Genomic DNA, 19,542 nt, shown 5'->3' on the forward strand with positions numbered 1-19,542 from the left:
CGCCAAAATCTGTTGTATGTAAACGATACTGTTTTAAACGTTACTGTTTTTTCATCAGAAAATCCAGTTTCCACGTCTACCTGTATTAGTTTAAATGGCACTTTCGCCACTCGCAATAAGGCTGACGCGCTGACGTATCGTGTCGACTGGGAAACAAAGTGAATGCGGCGTCTATCTATACAGTATATGTCTATAGTTCGACTGTCCATGTTTCATACGACAGCTGCGCAAGTTGCCGTTCGTCGATAAATCTACATGCGCAGACAACGCGGAGTCTCGCGAGCCGTGAAGATGCCGCGCATGCGCCGCCGCAGTCATTAATGTCGCTGATCTGTTGTGGCTGCAGAATGGGCTGTGCTGTTTTATTCTTCTTCTTTTAAATCTTAAAAGGTAAGGAATTCGCGCGATTCGGACGTGTTGTCCGGTAAGGAGGAGGCGTTTAATGAAACCTGTTGACCAACGTTGGTTTGGAATGCGTGCCATTACTAAAGTTTGTAAGATTTTAACATTTTTGCTGTCGCCTCGTATCAAATTATTTACATTTATTTGTGTATGGCATGCAATTATGAAATTGTTAAGGGAATGCATTGGTGCTCTCAATATTAAGTGTAACGTTATATGCTTATTTTATTATTATATAATACAAAACAAACGCAAGTATATGCCACAGCTCCCAGTGAATTAACGCGATTACGGAAAATTTAATATTTGCAGTAGTAGTAGTAGTAGTAGTAGTAGCCGTCATCGTATTTTGAAGCTGTGTACTGCAATACCGTTACATACACGCCTTGAATATTGGAGCAGAAGGTAGAATCTTTATTCCAAATAAAGATATAATCTTTATCATCTCCAAATGATTATGAGAGAAACTGACAGCCTTAGCTATTTTTTTGAATGTTTCTTTTTCATAAATTTGCGTTTTAATGGTATCACGTACCCAATCTTTGCATCCTCGATTTCAGGTAAGTATCTGTGGAGCATTGCATCCGTGTTCATCAAACTAAAACACTGTAAGTTTGATATATTCTAGATCAGAGGTCCCCAACTCTGCGGTGGCTGCAGATTTTCATTCTAACCCTTTTCTTAATGAGTGACCTGTTTTTGCTGCTAATTAACGTCTTTTTGAATTAATTTTAATTGACTTGTTCATGAAGACTCAGACTCCTTGTTTCTTTTTCCTTAATTCCCTGCCAAACAATAATTAGATACAAAATGAGCCAAAACAACTGGTGTCCATCATACAATATCTGAAAATAAAGAAAGATGAAGGTCTCAGGACCTTCAGGTCCACCAAACATTTTAACAGAGCTCTTAGAAAAGAGAAAATCAACAATTTCAGAAATGTCTGCTATTACACCATGAGAGCAGCAACAAGCCACGGAATTAAAGAACGGGTTTAATTAACAACAAGAATCTGTGCCTAATTAAGCAACTGGTTGGAGTTTGAGGCCCTGACTTAGTGGGTCTTCTGTTGACTCACTCACTTCACATTTCATTTCTCTTTGGGTGCCATTTAAGAAAAGGAATGAAGCAATTCAGGGGAACACATCTTAAAAGAGAAGTCAATTAAAATGAATTTACAAGAAGTTAATTAGCAGCACAAACACCATGCTCATTTAAAAAAAAAAAAAAAAGGGTCAGAAGGAAAACCTGCAGCCACGGTGGTCCTGCAGGACCGGAGTTGGCAACCCCTGCTCCAAAGTGTGTAACCTGAAGTATTTATTTGTGTGTGTGTGTTTCATAGGTGTCACTGTACCTGCAAAGAAGCTTAATCATGAACCAAGACACACATGCCGTCCACTGCTGCTGTTTAAAGAAAACCAAGAAAAAGACTAATGCCTAGGATTAATAAGACTGTCATTTTGGCCCTCCTCACTGTTACAAGCTCTCTGTTTCTCTTGTTTCAACTGTATTATTACAAGCTATATTTGTCTAAGGTAAAGTTTTCATTTTAACAAAATCCATTTTAGTTCAGAAAGGATCACAGGATGTTGTAGTCTGAAAAGAATTCAAAAATATACGGTGTTTGTTGGAAGTGAAATTAGAATTTAAACCAATCAATTGCACCTATAGCCCCAGTGTGACTGAACAAGTAACTTCACCTGTCTCTGTGCTGTCTGTAAAATAAGTTGAAAGCTTTCTTTGTATGACAACAACAACAAAAAAAAAAAAACATTCTCAAACCTGCTTAATTTAATTCTCCCTTCTGTTCAGCTTTTCTCTAAATCAGCTTTCCAGCCTGTAGATTCAGTGAGCCCACTGGCTTGAGATTGATTTAAACTCAATTGAAAGGACACCTCCTTTAGACTGAAACAGCATTACTTTGGCCAGGCTAGAAGTCCCTCTCTCCATTCCTGGTATTCTTGCACCCCTGATATATATATTTTTTTGCCTTTGTAACAAAAAGGCTCTATGTAGGCACCTGATCCAACACAGACTCACAATGGAGGCACATATAAAAACAAACTTTTACTTTTCTTCACCTGTAGGGCACGTCTTCCCCGTGTCCCACAACACAGTCCCAAAAAACTCGCCCTCACCCTCTACTCTGGTGGCTGCTGGCTCCTTTTATAATCCACCCAGAAGTGCTCCAGGTGGTTGATTGCCAAGTTTTGGGTGTGGTGAATACCGCTGCCCAAAAGGGCTCAGGAGTCCCAGCTGCAGCACCCCCTGGTGGCGCCTATGGGACCCAACAAGGCTGCACCCAACTCCAATTCCCATGGAGCCCTGCGGGAAACCGAGGCACCGCTCCAACCCTATGGGGTTGCCATCTAGCGTCCAGGGGGAGGTATTGCAAAGTCCATGGCTGCTTCCCCCTGAACATATACTGAAGGGGCGTCCACCACACCTTAAAAAGCCCATGTCTTTAGGATAGCTACCAGTCTTTTTCAAAGGGGCAATTACATTGCCTTCCATGATGTTTAGGGCAAAGGCACCATCTTCTTCCTTGATTTACCTCATCAGCTCCACAATTTAAAATTATGAATCAAGCAATTTGGATGTGATTAAAGTGCACATTGCAGGCTTTTATTTTAAGGGCATCTGCATACATTTTGGTCACACAGCAGTTTTTCAACATGGTTGCGCCATTTCAGGGTGCCATAATGTTTGGGGCACAACAATGGCTGGTATATTAAGCAGTCATACTTAGGACTTAGTTGCATCTCCCTTGCTTGCTATGAGTGCTTGAAGTCTGCATTTCATAGACGTCACCAGGTGCTGAGGATCTTCTCTGGTAATGCTCTTATCTGCAGCTCCTGCTTGTTTTTGGGGGGGTTGTCCTCCCAAGGCCTGCTCATTTAAATTTAATTCGGGTGACTGGCTTGGCCATTCAAGAATGTCCCATTTTTTTTATCTTTGAGAAACTCCTGTGTTGCCTTAGCCTCGTCTGTCCACAAGTCAAGTCAAGCTGGGGAGCATGCACTGGTACAGCACATTGCCGCAACCACTACACGACGAAACAACTCAGGATCCTGGTTGGTAACCCCCCAGGCAGACATGCGGTCCAGTCCCACCCTCTATCTGCAGCAGTCAGGTGTTACGTGGGTGACCCCTTGGCCTGGTCCAGCCACTCTGGTCCCCAGCAATGAGGATCTAATGCACTGGATCACCCTCACAATGCAGGTCATGTGCCTCATTCAGGACTCCACGAGCAACACAAAGTCAAATCAACGGTACCCAAGGAGAGACACAGTACTGAAGGAGTCCAGTCTTCATCTCAGATCACTGCATAGCGTCCATGTCTCACAACCATATAGTAAGACAGGAAGCACCAGGACTCTGAAGACTTGGACCTTCGTCCTTTTGCATAGAGTGCAAAGTGCCACACATACCTCTTTACAGCAACCTCATGACCCCCCATGCTCTCCCAATCTGTCTACTGACTTCATCGGAAGAGTCACCAGAGACGTGAATGTCACTGCCGAGGTAAGTAAACCTTTCGATGAGGTCGACACTCTCTCTGCAGACAGACGCACTGCTGATGGCCGTACCCAAGAGGTCATTAAAGGCCTGGCTCTTTGGTTTTTATCAGGACCCTCACATGCCCAGACACTCAGACTCCTCGCTCAGAGCCTCCATTGACTCCGCGAAGATCACAGCATCGTCGGCAAATTCAAGATCCGTGAGTCTCTCTTCACCAACAGATGCCCCACAGCTGCTGGACCCCGCGACCCTCCTCAACACTCAGTCCATGCAAGCATTGACCAGGCCCACAAAACCTTTTCCCAAAATTCAGCAGGCTCTTTTGAAGTCCATTTTCACAAACTGTAACCTGGCCATCCTGTTTTTGTAGCTAGTGGCATGCATCTTGCAGTGTGGCCTCTCTATTTCTGTTCATGAAGTCTTCTGCTGATAGTTGTTTCTAAGAAAGAAGGAGAGAGAAACGACTTTCATTATTCTAGCCTTGTGGCTTTCTTTATTTGTTTCTTTATTTGTTTTTTTGTTTGTTGTGCTGGCACGCGTAACGGTCCTTTTCATTATATTTTCTTGGACTGAATTAATCGGGGACGACCAGGTTGGCGCCTCAACATACAGTGGCTTGCAAAAGAACTTTTCCACATTTTGTCACATTACAGCCACAAACATGAATCCGTTTTATTGGAATTCCACGTGAAAGACCAATACAAAGTGGTGTACACGTGAGAAGTGGAACGAAAATCATACACGATTCCAAACATTTTTTACAAATAAATAACTGAAAAGTGGGGTGTGCGTAATTATTCAGCCCCCTGAGTCAATACTTTGTAGAACCACCTTTTGCTGCAATTACAGCTGCCAGTCTTTTAGGGTATGTCTCTGCCAGCTTTGCACATCTAGAGACTGAAATCCTTGCCCATTCTTCTTTGCAAAAACAGCTCCAGCTCAGTCAGATCAGATGGACAGCGTTTGTGGACAGCAGTTTTCAGATCTTGCCACAGATTCTCGATTGGATTTAGATCTGGACTTTGACTGGGCCATTCTAACACATGGATATGTTTTGTTTTAAACCATTCCATTGTTGCCCTGGCTTTATGTTTAGGGTCGTTGTCCTGCTGGAAGGTGAACCTCCGCCCCAGTCTCAAGTCTTTTGCAGACTCCAAGAGGTTTTCTTCCAAGATTGCCCTGTATTTGGCTCCATCCATCTTCCCATCAACTCTGACCAGCTTCCCTGTCCCTGCTGAAGAGAAGCACCCCTAGAGCATGATGCTGCCACCACCATATTTGACAGTGGGGATGGTGTGTTCAGAGTGATGTGCAATGTTAGTTTTCCGCCACACATAGCGTTTTGCATTTTGGCCAAAAAGTTCCATTTTGGTCTCATCTAACCAGAGCACCTTCTTCCACATGTTTGCTGTGTCCCCCACATGGCTTGTGGCAAACTGCAAACGGGACTTCTTATGGTTTTCTGTTAACAATGGCTTTCTTCTTGCCACTCTTCCATAAAGGCCAACTTTGTGCAGTGCACGACTAATAGTTGTCCTATGGACAGATTCCCCCACCTGAGCTGTAGATCTCTGCAGCTCGTCCAGAGTCACCATGGGCCTCCTGGCTGCATTTCTGATCAGCTCTCCTTGTTCGGCCTGTGAGTTTAGGTGGACGGCCTTGTCTTGGTAGGTTTACAGTTGTGCCATACTCCTTCCATTTCTGAATGATCGCCTGAACAGTGCTCCATGGGATGTTCAAGGCTTTGGAAATCTTTTTGTTGCCTAAGCCTGCTTTAAATTTCTCAATAACTTTATCCCTGACCTGTCTGGTGTGTTCTTTGGACTTCATGGTGTTGTTGCTCCCAATATTCTCTTAGACAACCTCTGGGGCCGTCACAGAGCAGCTGTATTTGTACTGACATTAGATTACACACAGGTGCACTCTATTTAGACATTAGCACTCATCAGGCAATGTCTACGGGCAACTGACTGCACTCAGACCAAAGGGGGCCGAATAATTACGCACACCCCACTTTGCAGTTATTTATTTGTAAAAAATGTTTGGAATCGTGTATGATTTTCGTTCCACTTCTCACGTGTACACCACTTTGTATTGGTCTTTCACGTGGAATTCCAAAGAAATTGATGCATGTTTGTGGCTGTAATGTGACAAAATGTGGAAAAGTTCATACTTTTGCAAGCCACTGTATCTGCGGGACCACAGTAATTATTTTTATTATGAGAAACTGTTCTGAGAAGAAATTGTTCCTAGTTTTTAATTTTATAACATAGCCACACTATCAAATACAGAAGCCATCTTAAAACATGTTACCAAATAATGTTTGTACAGGTTGAGAATTTTACAGCCTAAGGCTAATTTTATGAATTTGGTGACTTTTTTTTTAAATTATTATTTTTATAAATACATCTTAAAAGTATTTCTCTACTTTTCAGGATGGAACACGTAGTTTCATTGATAAAGGTAGCGCGTCATCAAGCAGTGCCCAGTGGGTAAGTATCTGTTCAAGGAGGAATGTCTGTAAATAGAGGGGCAAGATGGGGTCAGTGTTTCAATGTGCTGCCTCTCAGAACAGTAATCTTCGTCTGAGTGGAGTTGGTCAGGGGTGTCAAACTCCAGTCCTGGTGGGCCGCGGTGGCTGCAGGTTTTCATTCTAACCATCTTCTTAAGCAGTGACCAGTTTTTGCTGCTAAGTAACTTTGCTTTAGTTTTAATTGACGTGACTCTGGCCCCTTTATTGTTTCTTTTTCCTTCATTAGCAGCCAAACAATAATGAGACTCGAAAGAAGCCGCCACATGACCAGTTCACCTGTGTCCATCACGCAATATCTGAAAATAAAAAAAGGTGATGGCCTTGGTAAGGTTGATCTCTCAGGTATATAATCAGAAACAGAAAATCAACAGTCTGGGAAATGTCTACTGTAGCAGAATAAGGGGAGCAGCAAGCTGTGGAATTAAGAAACGGGTTTAATTAACAGCAAGAATCGGCTTCTCATTAAGGAACTGGGTGGCGTGAAATTTGCAGGAGTTTGAAACCCCAATTTAGCTGGTCATTTGTTGGCTCGTTTCACGTCTCGTTTCTGTTTGGCTGTCATTTAACGAAGACAACAGGGCTGTTAAAATGAAGGGAATAGCAGTTAATTAGCAGTGAAAACTGGTCACTGATTAGGAAAAGGGTGAGAATGAAAACCTGAGCCACTGCGGCCCTCCAGGCCCGGAGTTCAACACCCGTGTGCTAGAGGATTAATTTCCAAAGACATGTGGGTTAGTCAGATTTACGTTGTTCAAACTTGCTAGGCCAGGGTGTTGAACTCCAGTCCTGGTGGGCCGCAGTGGCTGCAGGTTTTCATTCCAACCATCTTCTTCATTACTGACCACTTTTTGCTGCTAATTTAATTTCTTTTGCCTTAATTTTAACTAACTTGAGTCAGGCCCCCTAGTTGTCTCTTTTTCCTTAATTATTAGCCAAACAATAATGGGACACAAAACAAGCTGGCACATGACCAGCTCACCTGTGCACATCACACAATATCTGAAAATAAAGAAAGGTGAAGGTCTCAGTAAGGTTGATCATTAGCGATGTTCTTCGAAAAAACAGAAAATCAACACAGTTTTGGAAATGTCTGCTGTGGCAGAATGAGAGCAGCAACAGGCCACAAAATTAAATAACGGGCTTAATTAACAGCAAGAATCGGCTTCTCATTAAGAAACTGGTTGGAGTTTGAAGCTGCAATTTAGTTGGTCATCTGTCAACTTATTTTACATCTCATTTCTGTTTGGCTATCATTATTTAATGAAGAAAAGAATCAATTAAGAGGACTGAATCTTTAAAAACGGGGCTATTAAAATGAAAGGGAAAATAAGTTAATTAGCAGTAAAATCTCTCTCTTTACTGATAAGAAAAGGGTCAGAATAAAAACCTGCGCCACTGCAGCCCTCCAGGCCTGACGTTTGACACCTTTGTGAGTCTAGGTGCTCCCTTTTCCTTCCATATCCTTAAGCTATACTTATTATCACCACCATGCATTGTTAGATTCTGTCCACTGCTAGGAACGCTTCTTGCTTGCTACAACCCTGTATTGATGGAGGGCAGTTCAGAAAATGAATGGTTGTAAATATTGCATACTGCAGTAAATACTATATTTTTAAAAGGTCTATGAAAGTCATGGGAAGATCTCCGAAATTGAAATAACAGGAAACTGAACGTTTTAATATGAATAGCATATCAAGGTGTCTGTTATCCATGGGGAGATGTACCACATTACCTTTCCTGGATACATCCTTCTTTCTACAGTAATTTGGCCGGTGGAAGACCTGACGGTATTAACGGTTGTAGATATTCTTTGTGGTATTGTAAGTTGATGTTTTCATCTTCCGCACGATCACCACCAACTGTTTCAGCATAGCCTATTGATACGCATTTAACCGATTTGCCGTGTAACCAATCAAAATTTTTGGCATTAATTTGTGTAACTTCAGAGTTCCCCGGTGCTAGGATTGCCTGTGTACTCATTTTTTCTGTAGATAACCCTTTGTGATGAAATTCTTCAATAAGATTTGAACATAATACGTCTTCTTTTATTGGGAACTTAAGTGAGGAAAGCATTAAAATTTCTAAGAGCTAAGAGAGCAGAAACTGTTTCTGACATAAGCATTCACACGAATGAGATGTGAGAGGGCAATGTGCGTGGTTGAATATGATTGAGAAGAGGGCAGGAATTGGGGAAAAAAAAAAATCTCATGGCCAAATATTCCAAAAAGTCTCATTTCATCGCAGGATTTTATATCCTTATACAGTAATCCCTCCTCGATCGCGGGGGTTGCGTTCCAGACCCCCGCACGATAGGTGAAAATCCGCGAAGTTGAAACCATATGTTTGTATGGTTATTTTTATGTATTTTAAGCCCTTATAAACTCTCCCACACTGTTAACATTATTAGAGCTCTCTAGACATGAAATAACACCCTTTAGTCAAACGTTTAAACTGTGCTCCATGACAAGACAGAGATGACAGTTCTTTCTCACAATTAAAAGAATGCAAACATATCATCTTCAAAGGAGCGCCGTCAGGAGCAGAGAATGTTAGAGAGAGCGCTCGCTAAGAAAAGCAAACAATCAAAAAATCAATACGTGCTTTTAAGTATACAGAAGCACCCCGATAAAGTGGCATTTTGTAGAGGAGCGTCAGTGTCCTCTGTGCAAACAGCCCCTCTGCTCACACTCCCTCCGTCAGGCAGAGAGAGTGAGAAAGATAGAGAGAAGCAAACGAGCACAGCGCGGGAAGCATATCTTATATCATCGAGGAGTTTTAGTTAATATGTAATACATGCTCTGATTGGGTAGCTTCTAAGCCATCCGCCAATAGCGTCCCTTGTATGAAATCAACTGGGCAAACAAACTGAGGAAGCATGTACCATAAATTAAAAGACCCATTGTCCGCAGAAAGCGACGAACCAGCGAAAAATCCGTGATTATATATTTAAATCTGCTTACATTTAAAATCAGCGAAAGTCGAAGCGCGATATAGCGAGGGATTACTGTATATAATTTGATACTATCCGTATGTTTGGTGTTTTCAGCAATACCTCGAGCAGCCGCAAGGGCATCGGCCGTGGGAAGGATGCGTAGGAAACAAAGTCACATGACTGACGCGGAATGTAGACTTGCTAATGCGACCACACGTACACAACGCGTGCACAACAAACGGATGAGCAGCGTATGGCTACAAATGTTACTAACGCTGAAAGAAATCGTGCAAATCGGACACAAAGGACAGATGAAGAACATGCGCTACAGAATGTTACTAACGCTGACAGGCATCGTGCCAGCCGTGCACAAGTGACTGAAGAAGCTCGAGGAGCCGCAAATGCAGCACGGGTTGAAGGAAATCAAGCAGCCCGTGCCTTGCGGCGGCTAAAAGGGTCTCTTTTAACCACAAAGCAGTGCCATAATAACAAAATCATTTCAAGGACTTAACAAAACAAATAATTCTTTACAGAGAAAGTATGGATTTCACAAACGTTGAACTTGTAGCTATATATATATATATATATATATATATAATATTCAAAGTAAAAAGTATGTGAACCCCTAGGAATTCTCTATATTTATCTAATTCCCATATAAAACCTGGTCATATCTTCATGTCAGTCCCAATAATGAACAAACATCGTCTCCTACAACTAAAGATATAGAGTTTCAGAGAATTTTTGACCGTATTGAATAAATCATTCAAACTATGAAACTGAAGGCTGGAAAAAGTGAAACCTAAGCTAATGACTTTTTAAAAAGCTCATTGCAGTCTGAATTTCGCACACGTGGAGTCCATTTAATAAAACGAGTTCAGAGGTGTGGCCCTGAATGACTTTGATTGATCAAAAACACGATAAAGTTTCAGTCTGAGCTTTGGACAAGAAGCAGATCTAGATGGGATTCACGCCTCTCGCAAAACAGCTGTCTGAAAAGCTACAATGGAGAGTTGTTCATCTACATAAGGCTGGAAAGGGTTACAAAGTCATCTGAAAGATTTGAGATCTTCATCAGTCTACTGCTAGGCAAGTTGTCTATAAATGGAGACCATTTGCTATTGTGGCCACTCTGCCTAGAAGTGGGCGCCCTGCCAAGATGACACCAAGAGCACAACACAAAGTCAGCAATGAGGTAAAGAAGAACCCTAGAGTGACGGCAAAGGACTTGAAGAAGTCATTAGAAGTGCCGAACGTCTCTGTTCAGGAGTCAACTATACGCAAAACACTGAACAAGAAAGGCGACCATGGCAGGACACCAAGAAGGAAGCCATTGCTATCAAAAAAAGAACATTGCAGAACGCCTGAAGTTTGCGAAAGAGCACTTGGGCACTCCACAACTGTACTGGGAAAATGTCTTGTGGAGTGATGAAACCAAAACTTAAACTATTTGGGAGGAACAAGCAGAACTTCATTTGGCGTAAAAAGGGCACTGCATGTCAACATCAAAACATAAGCCCTACAGTGAAGTATGGTGGTGGAGTGAACATCATGATTTGGGCCTGCTTTGCTGCATCAGGGCCATCATTGAGGGGAAAATAAATTCACAAGTTTATCAACAAATTCTCCAGGATAATGTGAGGGTGTCTCTCCGTCAACTTCAGCTCAGAAGAGGCTGGGTGATGCAACAGGACAACGAGCCCAGACATCGCAGCAAATCCACAGCACAATGGCTTCAGAAGAACAAATTGCACCTTTTGGAGCGGCCCAGTCAGAGCCCAGAACTCAATCCTACTGAATGACGTGAAGAGAGAGAGTAACACACAGAAGACACCAAAGAATATGGAGGAGTTACGGCTGTTCTGCAAGGAAGGATGGGTGAAAATGCCCCTCCCCGCACGATGTGCAGGTCTGATCTGCAGTTATAGGAAGCGCCTGGTTGCGGTCATTGCTGCCAAAGGAGGATCAACCAGTTATTAAATCCCAAGGTTCACTTTTTCCACTACCGCTGTGAACGTTGACTGCGTTTGTAAAGTAAAGACATGAGACAAGGGTAGAATTGTTTGTGTGTCATTGGCTTAAGCTCATTGTGTATATCAGGACCGGACCTGGGACTTGGATGAAGATCAGATCACTTTTTATAACCAATTCATGCAGTAAAGCAGATCATTCCAAAGGGATCACATACTTTTTACTTTTACACATACAGTATATATCGCTCCGGACACAGACAGGCAGACATCGTTTAAGCACCACCACACATTTATATTACAGTCACTAACCCCAAAGTCCAGGCCAACACCACACTGCCTCTTTCTCTTCAGGCTGCCTCCTTGCCTCTCCTCTCAAGCTCTGTCCTTCACCTTTCCCAACTCCAGCCAATGAACAGAGGGAGGTGGCCCCTTTTTAGTCACCGGATGTGCTCCAGGTGCTTCCTGACAATCTTCCGCCGGCACTCCCCAGTGTGGTGGAAGTGCCGGCTGTGAAACCAGAAACACTCCGGGTGTCCCCAATTTCTCTTCCCTCCCCCCCCACCAGCACTTCTGGGTGTGGTGGAAGTGCTGTGGTCCAGGCTCCCAAGGCATTGGGGTGCTCCCTGGCGGTAACCAGAGGCCCCTACAGGGTTGAGCTTCAAAGTACCAGGGCGGTCGCCCCCACGTGATCTGAGGAAGGCTTAAGCCCTCCTCCTGGGCGTCCCCGGCTGGGCAGTAGCCCCAGCCACTCGCCACCACACACACACACAGAGTTTGGGATAGTTGAGGGTCCCTGGTTGCATTCTGGATGGGGTGCCAAACCATTGCAGACATCACATACATCTACTTCAAGTAATTTATTTTTTGTACTCTTTATTTTTTTAAGTATTTGCAAATGATGTGCATGTTTTCACTAATGTATAAGTAAAAAATGTTTTTCTTTTATTTCTTAATTTAGAAAGTGGAAGTTCTAGTAATTATGGTTCTACTGTGTAGCTTTCCCAGGAGCTGGATTTTGTTCCTAAGTAAACCCAGTCTTTCCTGTATATATCTTTCCATTATCTGTACCTTTTAGCAAATTCAAATAAGGAAATGTTCACTGTAACCTTGGCAGTTATTTTTAATGAAGTTTTTGACAGAGCGTCTTCATGCTGAAATGTCAGGTTAAATTTTACTGCATTTTTTTATTATCTCAGTTTTATTTGTATTTGTTATAACTCCCAGTTTTCTTTTCTCAGAATGTTGTCAAGAAATTCCTGGACTTGGTGGCCAGACATCATTTACCCGTATACCTGATTGATCCTGTAATCCTGAAGTTGTTGACGTCTGATTCTCTGCTGCTAAAGGAAAGCGACCAAAAAGGACAAAGCTGCAAGTTGCTATGTACAGAAAGGAAATTCATCACATTTGCACTGCTTGCTAAACTTTGGAAATATGATGTAAGTCAAACGTAAAGTTTGAATATATTGCATAAAAATCATTTAAATAGTAACATTGTTACACCTATATCTGTTGTACAAGTAAAGGCCCCAAAATAGAGGAACTGAATAAATGTCTTTCTTTGGTGTTACATCTATTCCTAAAAAAGGGCTTCTTGTCTGTAGAATTCGTTTTGGGAACAAAATAAAAAAGTTAATTGTTATCCCATCGTTCCATTGATAATGGGCTGAGTACAGATGGTACAGAATGTTTTAGCTGCATAGGACAGGCACGCCCAAAGAACTCAAAAAATCTACACAGATATAATAAACACACACACGGATTCATTATGTTTTTCTGTCGCACTTAATTCTTTTAAAGAGATATTTGGGGTCTGGCTTTTGAGTGGGCATGTTGAAGTAATTTTTTGTGTATAAGGGTAAATCCGAAAGGAAAGGCAATTTGAAAGTACAACGGATAGTAGTGGATGCAATACAGCGCTTTCCTGATGGCTAGTGGGTAATTTGAACATGCACAGTGTTGCGCTCTGCCATTAGTCTTATTGAAGCCAATGTCAAATAAACATAGATGCTCTGTTACGGGATTGCTCCATTGTTGAGATACGTGCCGTAGTGAGATTTCTTTGGGCAAAGGGAGTGATGCCTGTTGAAATTCTCGTCCTTTTAGCAAGGAATCCTTCCTTGATTGGAAGCCAGTTCATGATAGGACCCACACACACACACCCACACTCATCAAGGGAAGAATTTGTACACCTGTACTGGGTCCATGATGCCGCAGCACCAACCCCTGCACCACCCTTCTTTTCAAATACTGATATTATGTTTTTTAATGTGGTGCCCAGATTGCAAAGTTGTTTTGACATCAGTAACAGTTTAACCCTTTCGGCCCTGACATTTTATTACTAGTACATAAATATGCAGCCATTTCTGTAAAGCACAGGTATGTTTGGAGCCGCTGGAACCAGGTGTGCTACCGTTAGCACAGACTGCAGAGACTGGAATCCAGTCCGTGAAACACGGAAGTGAAAATGGATGCTTCCGGATTGTGCGCACCACATAGTAAGAAGCTCTGCTTTCTATTTTATTTCCTTAAGAAGACTGAAGTATTTAGCAGCTATTGTATAATAATAGTGATCGTTTTCTTGTGTTCTCGTTTTTGAACTTCCTAGGTAGAATATCTCACCAAATAATTTTCCCCATAAATATAGAAAATCTAGGGCCGAAAGGATTACGATTACATTTTTCAAATTTATCTTATACGTAAAACTAATACCTAATTACCAGATTACCTTTTCATACGCTTGCAATTTGTTTTCGTTTTTTTTTTCTTTTCTAGAAGCTGTATACAGGTAGTCCCCAAGTTTGGACATCCTACCTACGACTTATGAGCGGGGCCTTAGCTGCGACACATGCGTCTCAGTAACTGCCGCTCCGTCATCTTGAGCCTGGGGACTCTGCAAGTGGTGGCTGGACAGAGGTGATTTCGCTGCTCGCACAGTGTAGTGTCTCTTGGGCGGCTCCCGACGGCAAGCAGTGACCCATTGTCCATAGTCACCGGGGCCGCAGCTATCGCTCGTGTGCAGGACGGAGGCTTGATGGAGCGGAGGGGGGCGTTTCACTGCCCGCCCACCACACACGGCTGCTCCATTTTTTCTTGGTCGGCGACTGGTGATGCTGCAAGTGGTGGCCTGTTTGTGGCTGAACTGAGGCCATTGGGAGTAAACGGAGTGGCGGGGGTAGGATTGTAGTGTGCCTTGGGTGACTGCCTTTTGAATAGGGGCGGTGGTGGGCGATTCACTACCCGCCTTTGGCCGCACCGTGTTCGTTCTCGTTGGGCGGACGCTGCAGTGGTGGTCTGCCCCTCGCTGCCCCCATTTATTCTCAGTAGCAAGCCTGCTTGTACCGTTACGCACGTAGCAGGAAGTTGTCTCTTGTCAGTACATCAGACGTGTTGACGACGGGTGCCTTCCTGCTGTGATGGCGTGTACGGTGCTGTGCAGAAGAGCTCATCTTGACCTTTTGTCTTCACCCTTCAACAATGTCTCTGAATCACAAATCTGGTGCCAGTGCTGGTGATACAGTAAAGAAGAGAAAAACCATCACCATTGAAAATAAAGTAGAAATAATAAAAAGGTCAGAGAGAGGTGAAACTCCATCATTCATTGGCAGAGCACTTGGTTACAGTCGGTCAACAATAGCATTTGTTAAAATAATGTACCTGTTCTGATTTACAAATTCAACTTACGGACAAACCTACAGTCCCTATCCCGTACGTAACCTGGGGACTGCCTGTACCTCCAAGGCTTACCATATATACTCGCGGATAAGTCGGGACTTGATTTTACCATATAATTTCTGGTATTTTATAATGTCAGTCGTTTAAGTCGAATGCAGAAAACTCCTGCTATTGGTCCAAGAGATTATGATCTGCTAACACACACCTGAGAGAGTAACCGTGGAGCACACGGCCTTTTCTTTCTATGTATTGTGCCTACGTGACCACACGGTAATACCCGAACTATTCCGAAGTGACGTTTGCACTAATTTGTGTTTTTTGTATATCACACCCTCATACACCTTTATCATGAGAGCATCCCTTATCTACGATGGAGCTTTCGATCAGAAGAAAATATGAAGCTGGTTTTAAATTAAAACGTCGTCGAAGTAGCGAAAGAAATTGGTAACTGCTCTGCCACGACAAAATTCAGATGCGTCTGAGAAACCGATGCGAAATTTAAGTGCCGAATTTTTGAACGGGCGTATAAGTCGATTTTACGATTGCTTTTTCGGGTTTCAAGACCCGACTTATACAGTACGTGAGTATATATACGATACTTTAGAAAATGCAGCCTGATTTGTACAACTTTTTTCGTTTATTTTCAGAGTGCCCTGGCTCACTCAGCTGGAGAATACGGGTTTGAGCTGCTTGAACTCCGAGGAAAAGATCCTCGTCTTGCTGGCATGGATGACTTATCTGGAATGGAGATTCCTCTGCACTTTTTGTTCAGGCTACAGTCTTTCGCCGTCCACCTAGTAGTGTTTTATGAAAGAAGTGGCAATTATCTTTGGCATGGGCCCCTACGACTAAAATCAGACATGGACAAAAAGTTTGTTCCTTTCCGAAAACTAGACTTTGGTCGCTATGCAGGAGCATATGATAGGTAGGTGATTTTTCCAGGTACTGCAATTTTCCGTAACACCAGAACTGAAATAGGTGCTCTGTTATCTGTTTACATTTTTTTGTTTTTGTTCATTATTTCGCCTTATGCAACTTCTTGTATTAGGAATTTGTTAGTTTTCGCATACCTCTTGGGGTCAGAGCGCAATGTCAGCCATTGTGCAGTACCCCTGGCGCAAGTGCAGGTTAAGGGCCTTGCTCAAGGGCCCAGCAGAGTAGGATCTCTTTTAACAGTGATGAACCTTCTAGATACCATCGCAGATCTTTACCCTCAGAGCCACCACTCGCTTGTGAGATCAGTTAATTCTCAGTATTTAGGTCAGGTGTCTGCGTATTTTAGGTGAGGCATTCATTTTGTTGGAAGCCATCTTGTTTATAAAATTGACTGAGTATAGGAAGTAAAAATGGAATCTTATAAACATCTACATTCTGCAACGGTAACACAGATTTGTTTTGTTATATATTGGAAAATACCATTCGCATTCTGTAGCAGTGAAACTAAAAGAAGGGAATGGTTAAAATGAATCTGGCTTGTCTAAATGAGCATTGGCATACAACAAGCAACTCTGTTTGTGGCGTGAGTGCAGAAAGGGCTTCTTTCTCCTCACCCTGCCATACAGATGTTCTTTGTGCTAATTGCGCTGAATTGTAAAACGATGTACAGATACACCATCTGCAGCAAGATGTTCTTGCAGGTCTTTGGAGGTGATCTGTGGGTTGTCTGTAACCATTCTCACAATCCTGCCTCTGCATATGCCACTCCTGTATTTTCCTTGGCCTGCCAGACCTGCTGGGTTGATTTAACAGCAACTGTGCCTGTGGCCTTCCATTTCCTGATTCCATTCCTTACAGTTGAAACTGACAGTTTAAACCTCTGAGATGGCTTTTTGTAGTCTTACCCTAAAACCATGAGACTCAACAATCTTTGTTTTCAGATCTTTTGAGAGTTGCTTTGAGGATCCCATGCTGTCTGTCACTCTTCAGAGGAGAGTCAAAGGGAAGCACAACTTGCAATTGACCACCTTAAATACCTTCTACCACTCATGATTGGACACACCTGTCTATGAAGTTCAAGGCTTAACAAGCTCATCCAACTAATTTGGTGTTGCCAGTAATCAGCATTGAGCAGTGACGGGCATTCAAATCAGCACAATGAAAAGGGGACCCACATTTGTGCACAGCCAGTTTTTCACATTTGATTTAATTTCATACAACTAAATACTGCGTGACTAAAAATCTTTGTTCGGAAAACACTTCAGTACCCAGATGTTCCTAGGAAATAAAAGACATACCATCCATCTATTCTCCATCCCGCTATATCCTAACTACAGGGTCACGGGGGGTCTGCTGGAGCCAATCCCAGCCAACACAGGGCACAAGGCAAGAAACAAACCCCGAGCAGGGCGCCAGTCCACCGCACTGTTATCTTTTTTTGTTGAAAGTAGAGTCAAATTATTATATAGGCTGAGAGGGGTTCCCAGACTTTTTCATATGATTGTATATTAAAAATAAAAACCTGAAATACCACATTGACAGAAGTATGCAGACCCTTTACTCAGTAATGGCTAGTAATGCTATATAGAACAGTTTGAATAACCGTATAGGATTACGACACATATTTGCTATACTTTTTTGTTATCATCTCAGACTATTAAAGTAGCCTCGTGGAAGCAAAAAACAGAAGCAGGTCTCCTTTTTTGTGTACCAGTTTGAGTCCTGCACTCGCAGCTTATCTTTCAATAACCTCACCATCAGTCCTGAACTTTGACTCATGGGTGTGATCTTTGAGATCCTTAAGCAGCTGGAAATTTTAAATGTTTGACTGTCTCTGAAAGTCGTTTACAAACTACCTATCCCCCATGGCTCTGCCCATGTAGTAGTGAAACAGGACAAACTTTAAAAACCAATAAAAAAATAAAAAATAAATAAAAAGAAATGTAATTCTGGCCAAGCGGAAGGTAGGTATGCTCCAATGTCGAACGTTGCTACTGTATCTGATCGTGTTTAGCTCTGACGGGACAGCGTCCCCTGTGCATGGCTGTGATATCTCTGCCAATCGGCAGCTAACCTCTAAAACACACGCAGCCGTGATATCTCTCTCTCTCTCTCTCTCTCTCTCTCTCTCTCTCTCTCTCTCTCTCTCTCTCTCTCTCTCTCTCTCTCTCTCTCTCTCTCTCTCTCTCTCTCTCTCTCTCTCTCTCTCTCTCTCTGAAAAACGTCAAATGTTACTCTATAACAATCTCTTGATGATAACGTCTGCTGAATAAATGGCTATGGCTAGCTAAGTGGAGGCGAGGTACTCTCATGGTGAGAGGTAGACGGAGACGAACGGAGGCTGGCACGTGAGTGATGAGGGCCTCCGCCCGATGCATCTCTCTCGAATTCGTGCAAATAAATCTCTGCCACAAGCAAACTTTAAGACTTAGCGTGATGAGTGAAGTCGCAAAATCAACTGGAGTATTCAAGCAAATTCTAGATAAAAACCTGATCTAAATTCGTTTAGTTCTCTTGTGAAAATCAGACCGACATTGGATTTTGTCAAGTAGTTCTCTCGTGAAAAGTGGACAGACATGCAGACAGACGTTGGATTTTATATATATATATATATATATATATATATATATATATATATATATATATATATATACCAGTAACGGCGGACTGCACGGAATCCACTTGACTTGTAGTTTTCATCCTATTTCTTTCTCTGTACGTTTACCATTCGTTTGCTCAGAGGTAGATGTGCTTGCTGCTTCCTGAGCAGCTCTACTTTTCTCCACCCTAGCGGCCCGCTTCTTCTCTTCTTCTGTCGGCATATTTTCACGTTAAAACTGATTTAACCCTTCTCCATGAATGTCATTTTTATAACGTTTCCATGAATGGGGAAGAAGAAGTAAACATTACAGAATTACATTTCCTCGTGTATGACGCGCACCTGATTTTCTAATACTAATTTTCGGGAAAAAAAAACGGCTCATCAATTTCAAGAACTTCCGTAGTATCTCCTCATTTTAAGAGCCCATTATGTATTTTCATACATTCATGTTAATTATAGCACTAGAGAGTGGTGAAATGCCACGTTGGTCGGAAACGCAAGTAAGAATGTCACCATATTCGGTACACTTGATAATACTGCTACAACTCTCTGCTATCGCATGATGCCATTTTGAGGGCCAGATGTACCTGTTCTGGGCAATCAGTCATTCTGCAGTGCTGCAGTAGCAATCTGGGAATTTTAGGCTTAACTATTAAAAAGTTGTACACATTTCCTGTTAAATATTAACATTTCCTGTTAGGCTGGAGAAAATGTAGCAAATGCTTTTGAGAAACTCTCATCATTTTTGTCACACACACGAATTTGAAGGAAAAAAATTTGACTGAAGTAAGGTCATTTTAGGTAATGAGCGACTTTTTAAATCTGCCGGAATTGGTTATCTTTAACACAGTCTTGTTGATCTATGCCTGGCTCAATGTCTCTAATAACACTACACAACAAGGATTTTGCTTTCTGAACACTTTTGGGTGTAAATTTGGGATTTTGTCCTGATGATCACAAAATCACC

At 42.4% G+C, this 19,542-nt stretch overlaps 1 protein-coding gene across 4 annotated transcripts in view; it reads left to right on the forward strand.

Moving 5' to 3' along the window:
• The first annotated feature begins 299 nt into the window (after window positions 1–299).
• Window positions 300–19,542, forward strand: part of fktn (fukutin) — a 47,434-nt gene continuing 28,191 nt past the window's right edge. For all 4 annotated transcript variants that reach the window (XR_005634427.1, XM_039759712.1, XM_039759713.1 and 1 more), the window contains exons 1-5: window positions 300–390; window positions 1,745–1,937; window positions 6,360–6,416; window positions 12,601–12,801; window positions 15,685–15,962. Coding sequence is in view for 3 of the 4 variants with exons in the window: in XM_039759712.1 (XP_039615646.1) it covers window positions 1,836–1,937; window positions 6,360–6,416; window positions 12,601–12,801; window positions 15,685–15,962 (638 nt within the window). In the remaining variant the exon portion in view is untranslated. The remainder of the gene's footprint in view (window positions 391–1,744; window positions 1,938–6,359; window positions 6,417–12,600; window positions 12,802–15,684; window positions 15,963–19,542) is intronic.

Source organism: Polypterus senegalus, chromosome 7 (genome assembly GCF_016835505.1).
Source record: "Polypterus senegalus isolate Bchr_013 chromosome 7, ASM1683550v1, whole genome shotgun sequence".
Taxonomy (NCBI): Eukaryota; Metazoa; Chordata; class Cladistia; order Polypteriformes; family Polypteridae; genus Polypterus; species Polypterus senegalus.